The following is a 22,056-nucleotide window of genomic DNA, read 5'->3' as shown; positions in this document are numbered from 1 at the left end:
TCACGATCTCTTTCAATAATGGCAGGAATGGAGGAGGTCTTTATCCTAATAAGATTGCTAAGGCGAACACCGCCATGTTTAGTTTTGCCCAACCTAGGTCGAGGCACAGACACAGTCTCAATGGGTATGGCTGAGCTGACTACACTGACTGTGCTATTGGCAGACTCCACTAAGCTGGCAGGTTGGCTAACAGCCTGCTGCCTGGCCTGCACCCTATTTCATTGTGGGGCTAAAGGAGTTAGAGCCCTATCTATGTTGGTAGATAAGATGAGAGCACCCCTCCAGGTAGGATGGAGTCCGTCACTCCTTAGCAGGTCAGGCTTGGTCCTGTTTGTGGGTGAGTCCCAGAAAGAGGGCCAATTATCTACAAATTCTATCTTTTGGGAGGGGCAGAAAACAGTTTTCAACCAGCGATTGAGTGCTGAGACTCTGCTGTAGAGCTCGTCACTCCCCCTAACTGGGAGGGGGCCAGAGACAATTACTCGATGCCGACACATCTTTCTAGCTGATTTACACGCTGAAGCTATGTTGCACTTGGTGACCTCTGACTGTTTCATCCTAACATCGTTGGTGCCGACGTGGATAACAATATCTCTATACTCTCTACACTCGCCAGATTTAGCTTTAGCCAGCACCATCTTAAGATTAGCCTTAACGTCGGTAGCCCTGCCCCCTGGTAAACAGTGTATGATCGCTGGGTGATTCGTTTTAAGTCTAATACTGCGGGTAATGGAGTCGCCAATGACTAGGGTTTTCAATTTGTCAGAGCTAACGGTGGGAGCCTTCGGCGTCTCAGACCCCGTAACGGGAGGAGTAGAGACAAGAGAAGACTCAGACTCAGACTCCGACTCGCTACATAATGGGGAAAACCGGTTGAAAGTTTCTGTCGGCTGAATGAGCGACACCGGTTGAGCATTCCAACAGCATTTCCCTCCAGAAGCCATGAGAAAGTTGTCCGGCTGCGGGGACTGTGCGGGGGGATTTATACTAACGTTACTATCTGTACTTACTGGTGGCACAGACGCTGTTTCTTCCTTTCCTACACTGAAAATACCCTTGCCTAACGATTGCGTCTGAAGCTGGGCTTGCAGCACAGCTATTTTCGCCGTAAGGCGATCGTTCTCCTGTATATTATGAGTACAGCGACTGCAATTAGAAGACATCATGTTAATGTTACTACTTAGCTTCGGCTGTTGAAGGTGTTGACGAACCATGTCCAGATAAAGCGTCCGGAGTGAAAAAGTTGAATGAGGGAAAAAAGTTGCGATGGAAAAACTAAAAATATAAACGGTAATTAAAAACAGAAACAAAACAAAAAACGTAAAGTTGTCAGCTAGCAAAGTAAAGTAAAGTTCGCAGCAAATCGCACAGCAACAAAACGCACAGCAACACGTCTGCAGAGAGAGAGAGCGCGATATCGCAGAGAGCGATATCGTTATCTTCGCCAAAATATATAAATTTTTTCACTAACCTTCTCAGAATTCTTCCGATGACACACATACATATAGAGTTTGTTCGAAAATGTGCATATTTAGCCACAAAAAAACGTGGTTATACAATGAGAATACTAGCAAAACTGGCCTGAAAATGTCGGGCGCCATCTTTGACAGTGATCTTGTCTAATGAATAACTATTCATAAACTTGACTAAAAAAATATAAGTTGGACAGCTATCGAAAGACAAATTAGTTCTTAATGCAATCGCTGAATTACATTTCTAAAATTATCCTTACTGTGCAATACAGGGTTCGCCAAGCGAAGCTATACCAAAACAAATGGCGGAATATGCGTTTAACATTTTTCTACAGAACAACGATTTATCATCTTAAATATTTCTTACTATGAGCTGATCTTCCATCAGAATCTTGGGCAATGTATCCTTTCTCCGGTCTAATCGTCTTTTGGTCGAAAGATGTCCTCTTGTCCGTCGAAATGGGCACTAACGTTCGACCGGTACTGGAAACGTGCCCGGCGCTTCAAAGTGCATCACAAAGAAATGCCTCAAAATCGCACTAAACGGATATAAATTGCTATAAAACGGTTTAAATTAACTACCTTATGATGTTTTTAACACCTATGACGAGTAAAAACATGACCGGCGATATATAAGTGGCTAAACCAAAGCTTGGAAAGAGAGCCAGTCCGACGTCCTTCGTGCGTCAGGCGCAGCAGGAAAAGAAAGCCACTTCCGCCTTGTGCTCTTTTATACAGGCCCTGATTGCGCAATCGACTCCATTCAAATTGTCACCTCTTACTGACATCTAGAGGAAGGCGTGGGCAGTGTTTGTATCCTCATAGCATTTACAGGGACTTTAAAACTGACCTGGGACCAGAGGCCAAGATTTCTGAAATCTCACTCCCTGTCAGGAAAAGTGCTGTAGAATGAGTTCTGTTCCACTCAGAGACATAATTCAAACGGCTATAGAAACTAGAGAGTGTTTTCAATCCAATAATAACAATAATATGCATATTGTACGAGCAAGAATTGAGTACTAGGCAGTTTAATCTGTAGACCAAATTATGCTAATGCGAAACAGCACCCCCTATAGTGGCAAGAAGTTTTAAAATACACAGCTACAATAAATGCAGCCTCAGGATGAACGGTTTCCATTTAGTATAGAGTCCAGTGAAGTTCCTTGATGGCCGTCTTGGTGTTTGCTTGAGAGGGAATGTACATAGCTGTGACTATAACTGACGAGAATTCTCTTGGTAGGTAAAATGGCAGCCATTTGATTGTATGGAATCCTAGGTCGAGTGAGCAGAAGGACTTGAGTTCCTGTATGTTGTTCTGATTACACCATGAGTCGTTAATCATGAAGCATACACCCCCGCCCTTCCTCTTCCCAGAGAGGTGTTTATCTCTGTCGGCCCGATGCTTGGAGATGTCACGTTCTGACCATAGTTCTTTTGTATTTTCTTTGATTTAGTGTGGTCAGGGCGTGAGTTGGGTGGGTATAGTCTAGTTTTTCTGTTTCTATGTGGGGTTTCTTGTTTGGCCTGATATGGTTCTCAATCAGAGGCAGGTGTTAGTCATTGTCTCTGATTGGGAACCATATTTAGGTAGCCTGTTTTCTGTTGGGTTTTGTGGGTGGTTGTCTTCAGTCGTTGTTTGTCTGCACCAGATAGAACTGTTTCGGTTTTCACTTTGTTGTTTTTGTATTTTGAGTTGTTCACTTCATTAAATAGGATGAACAATTACCACGCTGCGCATTGGTCCTCTGATCCTTCAAACTTCTCCTCCTCAGACGAGGAGGAAGACGACAACCGTTACAGGAGAAGCCCGGTGGCTGAACTGATTCCGACGACATATCCCGATAGAGCCATGTTTCCGTGAAACAGAGAATGTTACAATCTCTGATGTCTCTCTGGAAGGGAACCCTTGCTCGAATTTTGTTGACATTGATGTCAAGAGACTGGACATTGGCTAGTAGTATACTCGGGAGCGGTGGGCGACGTCCACGTCTACTGAGCCTGACCAGGTGGCCTCTTTGCTGTTTTTGGGTCGGCTACTGGAATTAGATCCATTGTCCTGGGTGGTGGTCCGAACAGACATTCCGCTTCGGCAAAGTCGAATTCTTGGTCGTAGTTTTGATACGTTGACGTTGCTCTTATATCCAATAGTTCTTCCCGGCTGAATGTAATGAGACTATAGATTTCCTGGTGTAACAATAGAAGAAATAATACATTACAAAACAATACTGCATAGTTTCCTAAGAACTCGAAGCGAGGCGACCATCTCCATCGGCGCCATCTTCACAGGTGCGCCTTGTCCATTTGTGGAATTACTGTACTCCTTATTGCGTTTGAGCCAATCTGTTGTGTTGTGACATAGTAGGGGTGGTATACAGAAGATAGCCCTATTTATTAAAAGACCCAAGTTTATATTGTGGCAAGAACAGCACAAATTAGCAAAGTGAAATGACAGCCAATCATTAATTTAAGACACGAAGGTCAGTCAATGTGGAAAATTCCTAGAACTTTGACAGTTTCTTCAAGTGCAGTTTCAAAAATGAAGCGCAATGATGAACCATGCTCTCATGAGCATTGCAACAGGAAAGGAAGACCGAGAGTTACATTCGATCAATCAATCAAATGTATTTATAAAGCCCTTTTTACATCAGCAAATGTCACAAAGTGCTATACAGAAACCAAGACTAAAACCCCAAACAGCAAGCAATTTAGATGTAGAAGCAAGGGGGCTAGGAAAAACTCCATAGAATGGCAGGAACCTAGGAGAGACCTAGAGAGGAACCATGCTCTGAGGGGTGGCAGGTCCTCTTCTGAACAGTTGAAACTGGAGCAGCAGCACGACCATATGGACTGGGGACAGCAAGGAGTAGGAGTCGTCAGGCCAGGTAGTGCTGAGGCATGGTCCTCAGTCTCACGTCCTCGAGAGAAGGGAAAGAGAAAGAAAGAGAGAATTAGAGGGAGCATACTTAAATTCACACAGGACACCTGATAAGACAGGAGAAATACTCCAGATATAACAGACTGACCCTAGCCCTCGGACACAAACTACTGCAGCATAATTACTGGAGGCTGAGACAGGAGGGGTCGGGAGACACAGTCCGACTATACCCCCGGACAGGGCCAACCAGGCAGTATATAACCCCACCCAATTTGCCAAAGCACAGCCTCCAAACCACTAGAGGGATATCTTCAACCACCAACTTACTACCCTGAGACAATGCCGAGTATAGCCCACGCATATCTCCACCACGGGCCGAACCCGAGGGGGGCGCCAACCTAGACAGGAAGATTACTTCAGAGACTAAATCCACTCAAGTGATTCACCCCTCCTAGGGACGGCATGGAAGAGCACCAGTTAGCAAGTGACTCAACCCCCATAATAGGGTTAGAGGCAGAGATTCCCAGTGGAGAGAGGGGAACCAGCCAAGCAGAGACTGCAAGGGTGGTTCATCGCTCCAGTGCCTTACTGTCAGCTTCACACCCCTCGGCCAGACTACACCCAATCATTGGACCTAGTGAAAAGATGAGTCGTCAATAAAGACTTAAAGGTCAAGACCGAGTCTGCGCCTGTCACATGAATAGGCACACCATTCCATAAAAATTGAGCTATATAGGAGAATGCCCTGCCTCCAGCTGTTTGCTTAGTAAATCTAGGGACAATAAGGAGGCCTGCGTCTTGTGACCGTATTGTACGTGTAGGTATGTACGGCAGGACCAAATCGGAAAGAGAGAGGAATAAGCCCATGTAATGCTTTGTAGGTTAGCAGTAAAACGGTACAGTTTTTTTTGAGATGACACTACAACCATCATGATTAATTGTCAGATCCAACAGAAGATCTTTGTTTCTAGGGACCTAGAACTAGCATCTATGTTTTGTCTGAGTTTCAAAGTATAACATTTGCTGCCATCCAGTTCCTTATGTCTGAAACATAGGTTTCCAGGGAGGGCAATTTTGGGGCTTCACCATGTTTCATCTAAATGTACAAATGTTTATCGTCCGCCAAGCAGTGAAAGTTAACATTATGTTTCCGAATGACATCACCAAGAGGTAATATATATTATATATATATATATATATATATATATATATATATATATATATATATATATAAAGGGAAAACAATAGAGGTACTAAAACGGAAACTTGAGGAACACCGAAATATACAGTTGATTTGTCAGAGGACAAACCATCCACAGAGACGAACCGATATCTTTCCGACAGATTAGATCTAAACCAGGACAGAACTTGTCCGTGTAGATCAATTTGGGTTTCCAATCTCTCCAAAAGAATGTGGTGATCTATGGTATCAAAGCAGCACTAAGGTGTAGGTGTAACCGATGTGAAATGGCTAGCTAGTTAGCGGTGGTGTGCGCTAATAGCGTTTCAATCGGTGACGTCACTCGCTTTGAGACCTTGAAGTAGTGGTTCCCCTTGCTCTGCAAGGGCCGCGGCTTTTGTGGAGCGATGGGTAACGATGCTTCGTGGTTGACTGTTGTTGATGTGTGCAGAGGGTTCCTGGTTCGCGCCCGGGGCGAGGGGACGGACTAAAGTTAAACTGTTACATAGGAACACGAGGACAGAGGAAGAACCATGGTCTGACACCATTAAAAGGTCATTTACCACCTCCACGAGTGCAGTCTCAGTGAGTTGGACCACAGAGTTAAGAAAAGCAACCAACAAGTGCTCAGCATATGTGGGAACTCCTTCAAGACTGTTGGAAAAGCATTCCAGGTGAAGCTGGTTGAGAGAATGCCAAGAGCGTGCAAAGCTGTCATCAAGGCAACTTTGAAGTATCTCAAATATAACATATTTTGAAATATAACATATATTTTGATTTGTTAAACACTTTTGTTTACTACTTGATTCCATATGTGATATTTCATATTTTTGATGTCTTCACTGTTATTCTACAATGTAGAAAATAGTAAAAATGAAGAAAAACCCTTGAATGAGTAGGTGTGTCCAAACTTTTGACTCGTGCTGTATTTATCAACTTTCCTAATATTAAGAACATTGCTTATATTTCCTACAGGAGTATAGCCTACCTGGCTGGCATGAAAATGAAACAAGGGAAAATAATCCTCCATTCGCTATTTAAGTGCATAGATTAAATGTATTTTTCCCCTGCCCGATTCGAGTCAGGTGCAAGATAATTGTCCTTTCTAAATCAAAACAAATGTCACAACTATTTTTTTGTACATGTAAAGACAAGATTAAATCAAGAATAGTCTGATGGGTGACAATATTAGCCCATCACTTGTGAATGATGCCCAGTGTAAGGCAAGAAGCAATGCATAACTTTTTTTTGCAACTTTTTCAAATCATAGTGCCACACCTCATGTAGCCTAGCCAATAGGCCTATATGTTTTGATAAGGTTTGTGTAGCCTGGCGAAAGTCAACCCAGCACAGGGCAAAACATTATTTGGGGTTGTTTGTACTGTCGAAGGTTATATATAAAATAGGATCATGTAGAAGGGAAATCACCACAAGAGGAAGTCACCATGATGTCATATTCAGTCTAAATCACAATCAAGTGAAATCCATCTGTTGGTAAAGTGCATAAAAACAATCTGAGAAGTGGCTCTGCTTTAAACACACTGTCCACGTGATACCTTAACCCCACATGGAACAGTAGATTCTCACCCATACAGCAGCTTTAAATAATGTAATGATTAACTCCACAACGTGTCTCTGGGAGCACTGGTATTCAGCTAGCAAGAAGCTAACATCCCCATGTCAATCCAAAGTAACGTTGGACCCACGATGGATTTCAGTAGCCCTCTAGTGTATTTGCTTACTCTTACACGCTGCGCATGTACAATCCCATAACTGCTTGCACACCTTATTTATGAATCTCTTAAAGGGACAGTGCCATCTAGTGGATATAAATGAATACAACTATGCCATTTAACCACCTGGCTACATTTGTATTACAACTAAAGTGGCCAAATAACCTCTTTACAATGAGTGTAGAGCCTAACTGGCATGCACATGCAGCGCATGAGTTTCACGTTTGGGGAAGATCATTTTCACCCCAAAAATATAATTTTATAACAAAAGCATTAAATGCATAATCATACTATGGGGTTGGCTGAGTCCTATTGGGTGGACTGTCCTAGTGCGTTAGCTGAGAACTACTGCGTAGGCTGACTAGTACTGCGTGGGCTGTGTCCTAGCACGTGAGCTGAGTTCTACTGCGTGGGCTTTGTCCTACAGCAGGCCGGCAGCCTGGGAAAACAGGACACTATCGTTCATCACACCTTGTCACTCTTTTGCAGTAAAATCTCATAACCCAAGGAGTTCTCTGCAGCTACCACCACAACATCTATTTTCTGTGATTTATGTTCCATTTCTGCGGTACAGTTGATAACCATGGCTATGAATGCTAAGAAACCAACCTTACTGAAACACGTGTTATTCCTATCACTCTCTATTGGCCTCGGCATACTCACAGGGAGCCTCTCAGGATCCCTCGAAACTGGACCCATCTTCCTCTACTACTCTCTTCACTGCCTATGAAGATTCCTTCAGAGAAAATGACTCAAGTAAAGGTGAAAGTCACCTAGTAAAATATTACTTGAGTAGTCTAAATGTATTCGGTTTTAAATATACTGAAGTATCAAAATTAAATGTAATTGATAAAATATACTTAAGTAGCAAAATTATAAATGATTTCAAATTCATTATATTAAGCAAACCAGATGGTACCATTTTCGTGTTTTTTTATTTGATTACGGATAGCCAGTGTCACACTCCAACACTCAGACATAATTTACAAACGAAACATTTGTGTTTAGTGAGTGTGCCAGATCAAAGGCAGTAGGGATGACCAGGGATGTTCTCTTGATAAGTGTGTGAATCAGACAATTTTTCTGTCCTGCTAATCATTCAGTGAAAGATGTCGAACATATTAATAGTAAAGTAAAGATACCCCCAAAGATGACTTGAGTAGAACCTGCACATAGTTTTACTTTAGTTCTTTACACCACTGGATAATGGCCGACATCGAAACTCTCATTGGGTTAATGAGGCAACTAGTCACACCTGTGACAGGTCCTTTAAAAGGAGAGGTGGAAGAAGTAGACCGTAACTCACAGACAACAGAGAGACAACCAGTGAATCCCTTGGAAGAGTGCAGAAGGTGAGATTGTGACATTATTTAATAGACTAGCTGCCCCTTTAAATGGCACCTTAATCTTATGTGTCCCCGGTCAAATGTAGTGCACTATATAGGTCCCCATTTTGTGGAGTGACCCCCCCCCCCCCCTGAAATTAAGAGCATAGACTAACAGTTACCTTTGCAGTAAATTGGTAGTCTCTGACTAGATCTAGGATGATTCCCTATGTAGTGCACTGTGGGCCTTCGTCAAAGGTGGTTCACTACAAACGGAATGAGGAGCCATTTGGAAAGGATCCATATTCCTGTGTGCCAGGTTTATCTATCGTATGTGGTTGAAGAGATGATACCGGAGTTTTGGCAATAGCTTAGTAGTGCCGTGTTGCCCGTACTCGGTTCTTGGGGTCCTCTGGACTGGGTGTAGGAAATGCTGCCTCAGCCGTTGTTTAAGTTTTGTACTTAACACAGGGTTTCCATAACCTCTCCTCTAGTACCAACAGCCATTCCAGATTTAAAATGCTCTCTTTCTCTCTCAGGAGACTATCACAATGGCGATATTGACCATCATTCTGCTTGTCAGCACAGCTTTTGCTCTGGGAGGTAAGAGTGACATACCTCACACTTACTCACCAACATTTTAATAAAACATTAGTGGGTGTTGCTCTGTCCTATTCACACACGTAGGTATTAATGTTTCTTTTCATAACCCGTTGTCCCTTGGACACCCTCTGAGGGCAGCCATTATCAACTGTGACACTGGAGAATTTAAGGTTTGGTTTTGCTCAAGGGCACAGACATATTTCAACTTGTCATCTCAGGGATAAAAACTAGCAACCTTTCAGTTACTGGCCCAACTCTCTAACTGCTAGTCTACCTGCCACTCCTCGAGTTCCAGAGATGTATATTGGTGTCTAGATGCTGGCCTGAGGTATTCTGATATGAACTGTTTGATCATTCAACTGGATGTATGATTGGATTGTCTAGCAACTATCAGGAAATAACACTGATACAATTTACCCCCACTTTCAGTCTTTGTTTCATCAGCTGTTATACAAAAGACAGAAATGGAATTTTGCCTGCATAGGGCTTTTAAAAAAGTAGCACAATTTCAGTATTTAGCTAGTTAGTACGTAGGTTACTTCTGAAGTGGAACCCTAATCCGTATAAACTACTTCTGACCAGGGGGAGTAGGGTCCCAAATGGGACGCAGCCCAAGATTCCGGAATGTATGTCCAGCAATGTGTTATGTCCATACATTTTGTCCACATTACAATGTTTGTTACCTGTGTCCAGATGCTACGATACGACCCAAGACCCCATGTGAGCGTGCTAGAGATGCCGCGACACATGGCCCAATTGGAGCCTACATCCCAACGTGTGACGCCGCAGGACAATACACCCCTAAGCAATGTTGGGGCTCTGCAGGTGAACACGGACGCACATACACACTAAATTCAGTTGAATGTGACACTTCAATGTGTTAGTGTAATATGTCTATTGTTTATGGAACATGTCTATTTCTGGTAGGTTACTGTTGGTGTGTGACCAGTACCGGACAGAAGATCCAGGGTACTGAGACTCCACCAGGCACTGCTCCAATCAACTGTTCCACCAAGGTGTATATGCATACTCATTCACTAAATGTTACTACTTTGCAGCTGATTCTGGATGTTGATGTTATGTCTGTAATTGTAGGTGAAAGGCGTTGGAATGAAGATGTTGGAAAGAAGACGTTGAAATGATTGACAGTTGTCTTTACTGTACTACAGGAACTGATTCACATCCCATATAAACAGATTAAATGGTTGAATTACTTACTTTATTGTTGGTGTGATAAATTGTTCAGGATATCTGAACCAATCCATTTCTGGGAAATAGAGGAAGTAGGACTGTTATGGTGACTGTATTACCACTACATTGGCGGTTACAGGACAATAAGGCAATGAAATACCACGTGACCATGGAGTAATTGGGCTTCTCCAAGCTCTGATGCTGGTAAAGGTCATTAGTAGTCTACCACACTTGTTAGCTGCCTGGTACTCAGCACTCTATTGTCCCTCTAGTCACTCTGACATCATTGCAAATGTAATTTGAAAATCTAAATCACTTCATGGGTTCATGTTGGCCAACATTTCTATAAGCTATGCAATTGGGTGAGAACAGCCTAATGGCTTCTATTAAAAAGAGGAGGATCCCATCAGCTTCTACAGGCTAAAAATACTATATCAACAGTACCAGGCAAGTTTTAACACACCTACTTGTTCCAGGGTTTTCAGTTATAATATGTTCTACATTGTGGAATAGTCAATTATGGAATCATATCTTAAACAAATCAAACTATATTGAGATTCTTCAAAGTAGCCACCCTTTGCCTTTACAGCTTTGTACACTCCTAGCATTCTCTCAGCCAGATTCGTGAGGTGGTCACCTGGAATGCATTTCAATTAACTCAACATTTTTTTGACACATGCTAATTTTAGTGTGTAGCAATACTAGTTCCGACAGTGTAGTATTATCTATCAATTCCCCAACTACCTAATACAAATATCTAAAGGTGTGAATATGTACATAAGTATATGGCCGAGAACATAGACAAGGTGTAAAATACATGTGATAAAAGTAATGTAAACAGAGGCATTGTTTAAAGTGGTCAGTGTTTGGGTCTCAATGTAGGCAGCAGCCTCTGAGTTAGTGATTGCTGTTGAGCAGTCTGATGTCCTTGCAATAGAAGCTGTTTTTCAGTCTCTCGGTCCAAGCTTTGATGCACCTATACTGACCTTGCCTTCTGGATGGTAGCTGTGTGAACAGGCAGTGGCTCGGGTGGTTGATGTCCTTGATTTTTTTGGCCTTCCTGTGACATCGGGTGCTGTAGGTGTCATGGAGGATAGGTAGTTTGCCCCCGGTGATGCGTTGTGCAGACCGCATCACCCTGTGGATAGCCTTGCGGTTGAGGGCGGTGCAGTTGCCGTACCAGGCTGTGATACAGCCCGACAGGATGCTCTCGTTGGTGTACGTTTATCATATTTTTACAGGGACAGTGCACATTAATCAACGTTTCAGTAAAAGTGACGGTTTTAGCCAGCTGGCTAATTTTCAACCGCAGTCCCTGGGCAGGTTATTAAAAACAATTACAATATAGAAAATCATTGAGCAGTGAGCACACGCAGAGCAACATAGGGCAAGACATAGCATACAGACAGAGCAACATAGGATAAGCAAGATGTAGCATTCAGACAGCAGCAACAGAACAAAAAAGCAGCAAGACAAAATTCATAAAAGCAAAAAATTGTTTCCACACCTCACAAGCTACAGACAACATGGAACGCGACAATACACAGCTAGGGGTCCTGCTTCACGAATCTGATTGACCTTTAGCCATGTCTTCATGCATTTTGTGAAAGTGTGATATCTGGTGGCAGTGTATTCCAGACATGGGAAGCTCTCACAGAGAAAGCGGATTTACTAAAGGTGCTTTTCCATAATTAAAGGAGCTATAGTCACATCTCGTGGCAGACCTTGTGGATCTGCTGCCATATGTTTGGGTTTTCTGTTTAACAAAAATACTGAGTGGAGGGGGAGCCAGGCCATTTAGGATCTTGAATACAAGACATGCTTCGGTGTATTGCACAAGATTTTCCCAACTCAGGAGCTCATGCTTTCTGAGGATGTAACGGTGATGATGGCTATTGGGCTTCCTATCAAGCACTTTGAGAGCCTGTTTGTAGACAGACTGCATAGGTTTTAATGTTGTACTGCAAGCTTGGGCCCAACTAGTCAAGCAGTTAGTTAACCTCTACCGCTTCTCTCTCCTGGATCTGTGATCCCCCCCCATCAAAAAAAGCTGACTAGCATAGCCTAGCCTAACGCCACAGGGATATCATATAATATAATTTCATGAAATCACAAGTCCAATACAGCAAATGAAAGATAAACATCTTGTGAATCCAGCCTTCATTTCCGATTTTTAAAATGTTTTACAGCGAAAACACAATATGTATTTCTATTAGCTAACCACAATAGCAAAAGACTCAACCGCATATTTTCACCATTTTTCTACCGCATAGGTAACTATCACAAAACCGACCAAATAGAGATATAATTAGTCACTAACCAAGAAACAACTTCATCAGATGACAGTCTTATAACATGTTATACAATAAATCTATGTTTTGTTTGAAAATGTGCATATTTGAGGTATAAATCAAAAATACATGGTGTACAGCAAATGAAAGATAAACATCTTGTGAATCCAGCCAATATTTCCGAAAACACAATATAGCATTATATTAGCTTACCACAATAGCCAAACACACAACCGCATTCATTCACCGCAAAGATAGCATTCGCAAAAACCAGCGAAAGATATAAAATGAATCACTAAACTTGACCAACTTCATCAGATGACAGTCTTATAACATGTTACACAATACATATATGTTTTGTTCGGAAATGTGCATATTTAGAGGTACAAATCTTGGTTTTACATTGTGAATACGTAGCCAAAATGCACAAAATTCTCCAGAGATATTTTGGACAGTCACCTAATCTAATCAAAGAACTCATAAACTTTACTAAAAAATACATGTTGTACAGACTATACCCCCGGACAGGGCCAACCAGGCAGGATATAACCCCACCCAATTTGCCAAAGCACAGCCCCCAAACCACTAGAGGGATATCTTCAACCACCAACTTACTACCCTGAGACAATGCTGAGTATAGCCCACGAATATCTCCACCACGGCACGAACCCGAGGGGGGCGCCAACCCAGACAGGAAGATTACGACAGAGACTAAATCCACTCAAGTGATTCACCCCTCCTTGGGACGGCATGGAAGTTCAACAGTAAGCCAGTGACTCAGCCCCCATAATAGGGTTAGAGGCAGAGAATCCCAGTGGAGAGAGGGGAACCAGCAAGGGTGGTTCATCGCTCCAGTGCCTTTCTGTCAGCTTCACACCCCTCGGCCAGACTACACCCAATCATTGGACCTAGTGAAAAGATGAGTCTTCAATAAAGACTTAAAGGTCAAGACCGAGTCTGCGCCTGTCACATGGATAGGCACACCATTCCATAAAAATTGAGCTCTATTGTAGAATGCCCTGCCTCCAGTTGTTTGCTTAGTAAATCTAGGGACAATAAGGAGGCCTGCGTCTTGTGACCGTATTGTACGTGTAGGTATGTACGGCAGGATCAAATCGGAAAGAGAGAGGAACAAGCCCATGTAATGCTTTGTAGGTTAGCAGTTAAACATTGAAATCAGCCCTAGCCTTAACAGGAAGCCAGTGTAGAGAGGCTAGCACTGGAGTAATATGATGCCTTTTTGTGGTTCTAGTCAAGATTCTAGCAGCCGTGTTTAGCACGAACCATAGGCGGAAATCCCAGGGGGGACGGGGGGGACACGACCCCCCCATCCTGGGAAAAATATGATTTGTCCCCCCCAATATATCACTGTAAACATAACTATGTAATTTCAATAATATTAATAATACGCAATGAAAGCACTTGTGCTGATTATAGACACTTAATAGCGCGTTTTTAAGTTTCACAAGATTGCGACCCCCCCGCCCTTTGCCTCACAATGATTTGATCCACTGCCAGTTCTTTAGCTTGCAAGGTAATAGAGGGTTCGTATCTACTGTCCGAAAGGCACTCAATGTACGTAACTGACGTGAGGTAATCCAGTCAATCGCGCCATAGCAATGTATATATTTTTTAAATGTTGCAGGGTTCACACACTAGCTGAATTTGCAGAGCTAGCGCGCAAACTAAAGCAAACATTAACTATCAAGCTAGCTAGTACCTATTCCATTTATGTGGCGTCGTCAAATATGGAATATTTGCTAACGTCAGTTTATTCCAAGATTAGCATGCAGCTGTAGTGCTTCAAAGTCCCTGTGATAAGGTTAGCGATAAACTGAAGTCCAAACTGAACAGAACTACACTCTCTTATACCATTGTCTTAAATATATTTAATGGTCTCGTTGCAAAAGCTAAATTGTCGCTAGTGATTTTTTTTTTCACCTTTATTTAACCAGGTAGCAAAGATTATAGCAAACACCACAGAAACGGAATTGGTGCTCGCTAGCTTTGCAAATTCAGCTATTGTTGGAAGCCTGCCAATATGAAAGAAACTATGTTAAAATTTCAAAACGTTGCAGCATGTGTTGTGTAAATGTGTGTGTGTGCAGCTAGACCGGCCAGCCAGCCAGCCAGGTAGAAACATGTCAGAAAAAAGTAAAAAGACGGACATCAGAGTATTTTTCAGTACACCAAAACACAAAGTAAGAACTCTAGTAGCCTAATATCTCAAAGACGAGTTGATAAAATGTTCATAAGAAAGAAGTGAAATGCTAATGGAAATGTTTCACAATGATGTCATTAGGCAGAGCAGGCAACAGATGGCACACAGACAGCAGAGCTGGGGACAGATATGCAGGGTCAGATTGGCAGAGACAGGGAGTCTCAGGTAAGTTTGTTGAGTCTTTGTTTGGCAACATTATGAAAGGTTCTCAATTTTTTTGATTTGTAAAATAGGGACATAATTGGAAAATGCCATGGATACCCCCACTCAACTTAAACTGGTGACTAAACTAAGATTTGTTTAATGCAATGGTATTGCTGTTGTGATTAATTGTGTAGTTTTGGGTACCGGTAGTTAGGAGTACAGCAAACACCTTATTTCTTTTCTAGGAGACAGACTGTGAGTCAGTGAGGGTGGTGAAAGGGAAAGAGCCAAGGAGAGAGACTTCAGAGGACAGTGTCACAGCCACGGCAGGACCAGGTGTCACCCTTGTTGCCAGCAGCACCAGTATAGGGGACAGTGGCACAGCATCGTCCAGTTACCTCAGTGATGGCACAAAACCATATCAGCCACACCCACAATTTATAGAACCGCAAACAGAGTGTTGACGTTTCAAGAGAAATGGTTTCGCGATTTCCCCTGGCTACATTATAATCCATCAATAAAAGGAGTGTTGTGTTTTCACTGTAGCCAAGGGTTTTCAAGCCAGCCATCTTTTGGCCAAAGAGCAGATGCTGCCTTCATTAGTGCAGGATTTAGGAACTGGAGAAAAGCCATTGAAAAATTCACAGCACATCAAAACTGCCAAACCCACCGCCACTTTGTAACTGTAACAGCACACCAGCTAAATCCAATCAGTGTCCAGTTATCCAGCGCGTGGGGTAAACAGCAGGAGGACGCAAGGCATTGCTTGATGAAAATTGTTAGTTCGGTGGGGCATGTAGTAAGACAGGGACAAGCCTTTAGAGGCCACACGGATGACAGTGGGAATTTATACCAGCTTTTGAAACTCAGGGCAGAAGAGGATGATCCCATTTTACTGAAGTGGTTAACAGAGCGTACCACAATGTACACAGGCCCCAAAGCACAGAATGAAATTCTGAACATCATGGCCAATACAGTCATTCGAGGCATTGCAGCTGAGATTAGGTCTCTTCCGATTGTACAATTTTCATTAACTGTTGATGGTACTCAAGATGTCTCTGGTGCTGAACAGGAGAGTGTCTGTCTGCGTTATGTTGACCATGACCTTGTCCCTCACGAGGAGTTTATTGGGCTATACAGGGTGTCGGAGACAACAGGCGAGGGCATTGCGAAAGTGGCAACTGATGTGTTGTTGAGGCTCAATTTGCCCATGTCTGGCTTACGTGGGCAGAGTTACGATGGTGCCTCAAACATGGCAGGAAAATACACAGGTACACAGGAAATTGTGAGGAGGCAGCAGCCATTAGCCCTCTATGTCCATTGTGGAGCACACTGTGTAAATCTGATTACACAGGCTGGCTGCTCAGCCTCCCCACTGATCCGGGATTCCCTTTCTTGGGTCCATCAGTTAGGTGTCCTTTATGGCCAGTCAGGAAAGTTTAAGAGCATGTTTGAATCAATTGCCACGTCCAAAGATACGAATCTGACCACCCTGAAACCCCTATGTCCAACAAGGTGGACTGTGCGGAATACTGCTATTAGAGCTGTGCTAGGGCAGTATGAGCGGGTACTCAGCAGCCTAGAGGAGATGGCAAAAACTGCATCCAAGACAGCTTCAACTGCCAGTGGCTTATTCGAGCACTTCAGCAAAGGCAAGACTCTGTTGGGCCTCACACTTGCCTCTGCTGTTCTTGGAGAGCTTGAATGTCTAAACATTTCACTGCAGAAGAAAACTCAGACTGTCTCTGGTATGCAGGCTGCAGTCGAGTGTGTGCGGTCATCTCTTAGGGGCAAGAGAAATGACGAAAGCTACCTTGCACTGTATGAGAAAGCAACAACTTTGATTGACTCTATTGAATCCATTGAGACGCACTCAAGACGATTTGCTGGCAAAGCAGTGGATCACTATAGGGCAGAATTTTTTTAAGTGTTGGATGGTGTGGAGGTTCAGTTTGGCGACCGTTTTGACCAGGACAGTCTAAATGTCCTGCAAAAGTTGGAAAGAGCGCTTCTCACGGGGGAGTTGGATGAGTCTCTAGATCAGTACCCTGAGCTGAACATAGATTCTCTTTCAGTGCAGATCCCTCTCTTTCACAACAAATACCCCTGTAGCAGCAGTGGAGAGGCAGCAGAGGTCCTCAGGAGGCTTCCAGTGGAGGTGCGGGGGTTGTTTGACCAAGTTGAGGTGCTGATCAGAATTTTGTTTGTGGTACCAGTGTCTTCATGTGAGGCTGAGAGGAGTTTCAGTGCACTCCGCAGGTTAAAGACTTGGCTACGGGCTAGCATGGGCCAAGAGAGACTGAACGGCGTAGTTGTCTGTAATGTACATAAATACAGGCTGGACAGTCTCGAGGGAAAATATCTGCCAGCAATTTGTTGGATCCATTGAAACCCGCAAACATATGTTTGGTTCTTTTGTTCAGTAGTGTGTATAGCAGTGGTTCTCAACCTTTTTTGGGTACTGGAACCCCTGCATATTTTGAGGCAAGGCAGGCAAGGTTTTCAGCGGTCCTCAGGGACCACCACCCCCTCTATATTATATGTAAACTTACTGGAAACCTTGTGGTACTGACTACATTCATTACACTTTTTTATTTCACGGACACCTTGCAATTAGTCCATGGACCCCTGTTTGAGAACCCCTGGTGTAATTGATATTTGTTCTGTTGTTTAGTAGTTTTCAGTTTTTAGTACATGACAGTACACTTACAAATTATTTATTTCATGTTATTTTATTTAAAATTGCATACTTTGTGTGACATACTTGTCCATAGCTGCTGTTTGAAGAGTTGAGACACTGACTGAAGGATATTTTGTTTGATTTATTTGGGTTTTTCATTTAAGTAGTTATTTTGCTTTTAGAACTGTACTTATTTTAAGCTTTTTGTTCTTGTAAAGATATTGTAGTAGACTCAGGCCAGGTGCACATATTTAATGACTATATAAATGTATCACAAAGTCAAATTAAAAGGTCAATTCAATACGGAGACCAACTTTGTGATGGTTCTCAATGGAGATTCTTTACGATGAGATCACACCATGTTCATTGTATTTATGAAAACTACTCCCATACAGTGTACAGTACCATTGCCGCCTACTGGCCTTTCTTGATATTGCTGGTTGTAAGTACGAATACCTGCATACATACTGGACTGATAAGGAACACTGCTATAACTATTATTAGTAGTAGTATTATAATGATTTAAACAAGTTGGGACAACCCTTCAGTTAACTACTGTACCAAACAATTATCCAGTAGTAGTGATTATGGTCCCTCAATATACATTTAAAATATTACAGCGTAGGCTGTGTTACAGCACTACTTTTGGTGTCCCCCTCAGGAATTGCTCCTGAGAAAATTTCATGTAATTGTCCCCTCCAAGGTTGATATCAGATTTTCGCCCCTGGCACGAACTGAAGTTTATTTAGTGCTTTATCCTGGTAGCCGGAAAGTAGAGCATTGCAGTACTCTAATCTAGAAGTGACAAAAGCATGGATACATTTTTCTGCATCAGTTTTGGACAGAAAGTTTCTGATTTTTGCAAATTACGGAGATGGAAAAAGCTGTCCTTGAAACACTTTTGATATGTTCATCAATAGAAAGATCATGGTCCAGAGTAACGCCGAGGTCCTTTCCAGTTTTATTTGAGACCACACTACAACCATTATGATTAATTGTCAGATCCAACAGAAGATCTCTTTGTTTCTAGGGACCTAGAACTAGCATCTCTGTTTTGTCTGAGTTTGAAAGTAAAATATTTGCTGCCATCCAGTTCCTTATGTCTGAAACATAGGTTTCCAGGGAGGGCAATTTTGGGGCTTCACCATGTTTCATCTAAATGTACAAATGTGTATCGTCCGCCAAGCAGTGAAAGTTAACATTATGTTTCCGAATGACATCACCAAGAGGTAATATATTATATATATATAAAGGGAAAACAATAGAGGTCCTAAAACGGAAACTTGAGGAACACCGAAATATACAGTTGATTTGTCAGAGGACAAACCATCCACAGAGACGAACCGATATCTTTCCGACAGATAAGATATAAACCAGGACAGAACTTGTCCGTGTAGATCAATTTGGGTTTCCAATCTCTCCAAAAGAATGTGGTGATCTATGGTATCAAAGCAGCACTAAGGTGTAGGTGTAACCGATGTGAAATGGCTAGCTAGTTAGCGGTGGTGTGCGCTAATAGCGTTTCAATCGGTGACGTCACTCGCTTTGAGACCTTGAAGTAGTGGTTCCCCTTGCTCTGCAAGGGCCGCGGCTTTTGTGGAGCGATGGGTAACGATGCTTCGTGGGTGACTGTTGTTGATGTGTGCAGATGTTTTTCCTGGTTCGCGCGAGTGGACGGACTAAAGTTAAGCTGTGACATTGATGCTGTTGACCCGGATCACTGGTTGCTGCGGAAAAGGAGGAGGTCGAAAGGGGGGTGAGTGTAACCGATGTGAAATGGCTAGCTAGTTAGCGGTGGTGCGCGCTAAAAGCGTTTCAATTGGTGACGTCACTCGCTTTGAGACCTTGAAGTAGTGGTTCCCCTTGCTCTGCAAGGGCCGCGGCTTTTGTGGAGCGATGGGTAACGATGCTTCGTGGGTGACTGTTGTTGATGTGTGCAGAGGGTTCCTGTTTCGCGCCCGGGGCGAGGGGACGGACTAAAGTTAAACTGTTACATAGGAACACGAGGACAGAGGAAGAACCATGGTCTGACACCATTAAAAGGTCATTTACCACCTCCACGAGTGCAGTCTCAGTGAGTTGGACCACAGAGTTAAGAAAAGCAACCAACAAGTGCTCAGCATATGTGGGAACTCCTTCAAGACTGTTGGAAAAGCATTCCAGGTGAAGCTGGTTGAGAGAATGCCAAGAGCGTGCAAAGCTGTCATCAAGGCAACTTTGAAGTATCTCAAATATAACATATATTTTGAAATATAACATATATTTTGATTTGTTAAACACTTTTGTTTACTACTTGATTCCATATGTGATATTTCATAGTTTTGATGTCTTCACTGTTATTCTACAATGTAGAAAATAGTAAAAATGAAGAAAAACCCTTGAATGAGTAGGTGTGTCCAAACTTTTGACTCGTGCTGTATTTATCAACTTTCCTAATATTAAGAACATTGCTTATATTTCCAACAGGAGTATAGCCTACCTGGCTGGCATGAAAATGAAACAAGGGAAAATAATCCTCCATTCGCTATTTAAGTGCATAGATTAAATGTATTTTTCCCCTGCCCGATTCGAGTCAGGTGCAAGATAATTGTCCTTTCTAAATCAAAACAAATGTCACAAATATTTTTTAGTACATGTAAAGACAAGATTAAATCAAGAATAGTCTGATGGGTGACAATATTAGTCCATCACTTGGGAATGATGCCCAGTGTAAGGCAAGAAGCAATGCATAACTTTTTTTTGCAACTTTTTCAAATCATAGTGCCACACCTCATGTAGCCTAGCCAATAGGCCTATATGTTTTGATAAGGTTTGTGTAGCCTGGCGAAAGTCAACCCAGCACAGGACAAAACATTATTTGGGGTTGTTTGTACTGTCGAAGCTTATATATAAAATAGGATCATGTAGAAGGGAAATCACCACAAGAGGAAGTCACCATGATGTCATATTCAGTCTAAATCACAATCAAGTGAAATACATCTGTTGGTAAAGTGCATAAAAACAATCTGAGAAGTGGCTCTGCTTTAAACACACTGTCCACGTGATACCCTAACCCCACATGGAACAGTAGATCCTCACCCATACAGCAGCTTTAAATAATGTAATGATTAACTCCACAACGTGTCTCTGGGAGCACTGGTATTCAGCTAGCAAGAAGCTAACATCCCCATGTCAATCCAAAGTAACGTTGGACCCATGATGGATTTCAGTAGCCCTCCAGTGTAATTGCTTACTCTTACACGCTGCGCATGTACAATCCCATAACTGCTTGCACACCTTATTTATGAATCTCTTAAAGGGACAGTGCCATCTAGTGGATATAAATGAATACAACTATGCCATTTAACCACCTGGCTACATTTGTATTACAACTAAAGTGGCCAAATAACCTCTTTACAATGAGTGTAGAGCCTAACTGGCATGCACATGCAGCGCATGAGTTTCACGTTTGGGGAAGATCATTTTCACCCCAAAAATATAATTTTATAACAAAAGCATTAAATGCATAATCATACTATGGGGTTGGCTGAGTCCTATTGGGTGGACTGTCCTAGTGCGTTAGCTGAGAACTACTGCGTAGGCTGACTAGTACTGCGTGGGCTGTGTCCTAGCACGTGAGCTGAGTACTACTGCTTGGGCTTTGTCCTAAAGCAGGCCGGCAGCCTGGGATAACAGGACACTATCATTCATCACACCTTGTCACTCTTTTGCAGTAAAATCTCATAACCCAAGGAGTTCTCTGCAGCTACCACCACCACATCTATTTTCTGTGATTTATGTTCCATTTCTGCGGTACAGTTGATAACCATGACTATGAATGCTAAGAAACCAACCTTACTGAAACACGTGTTATTCCTATCACTCTCTATTGGCCTCGGCATACTCACAGGGAGCCTCTCAGGATCCCTCGAAACTGGACCCATCTTCCTCTACTACTCTCTTCACTGCCTATGAAGATACCTTCATAGAAAATGACTCAAGTAAAAGTGAAAGTCACCTAGTAAAATATTACTTGAGTAGTCTAAATGTATTCGGTTTTAAATATACTGAATTATCAAAATTAAATGTAATTGATAAAATATACTTAAGTAGCAAAAGTAGAAATCATTTCAAATTCATTATATTAAGCAAACCAGATCAGATGGTACCATTTTCGTGTTTTTTTATTTGATTACGGATAGCCAGTGTCACACTCCAACACTCAGACATAATTTACAAATGAAGCATTTGTGTTTAGTGAGTGTGCCAGATCAAAGGCAGTAGGGATGACCAGGGATGTTCTCTTGACAAGTGTGTGAATCAGACAATTGTTCTGTCCTGCTAATCATTCAAAATCTAACG

The 22,056-nt window shown here is 42.5% G+C and overlaps 1 protein-coding gene across 1 annotated transcript; it reads left to right on the top strand.

The window, feature by feature from the left end:
- Positions 1 to 8,547: 8,547 nt before the first annotated feature.
- On the top strand, positions 8,548 to 10,405 carry LOC129846547 (equistatin-like). The gene is made up of 5 exons (XM_055914487.1): positions 8,548 to 8,612; positions 9,125 to 9,188; positions 9,882 to 10,013; positions 10,116 to 10,204; positions 10,284 to 10,405. The coding sequence occupies exons 2-5, from the start codon at positions 9,137 to 9,139 to the stop codon at positions 10,323 to 10,325; spliced, it is 315 nt and encodes a 104-aa protein (XP_055770462.1). The 5' UTR covers positions 8,548 to 8,612; positions 9,125 to 9,136; the 3' UTR covers positions 10,326 to 10,405.
- The last annotated feature ends 11,651 nt before the right edge of the window (positions 10,406 to 22,056 follow it).

Source organism: Salvelinus fontinalis, unplaced genomic scaffold (assembly GCF_029448725.1).
Source record: "Salvelinus fontinalis isolate EN_2023a unplaced genomic scaffold, ASM2944872v1 scaffold_0584, whole genome shotgun sequence".
Taxonomy (NCBI): domain Eukaryota; kingdom Metazoa; phylum Chordata; class Actinopteri; order Salmoniformes; family Salmonidae; genus Salvelinus; species Salvelinus fontinalis.
Note: the sequence above shows the minus strand (reverse complement) of the source record. Positions and strands in the feature narration are given on the sequence as shown.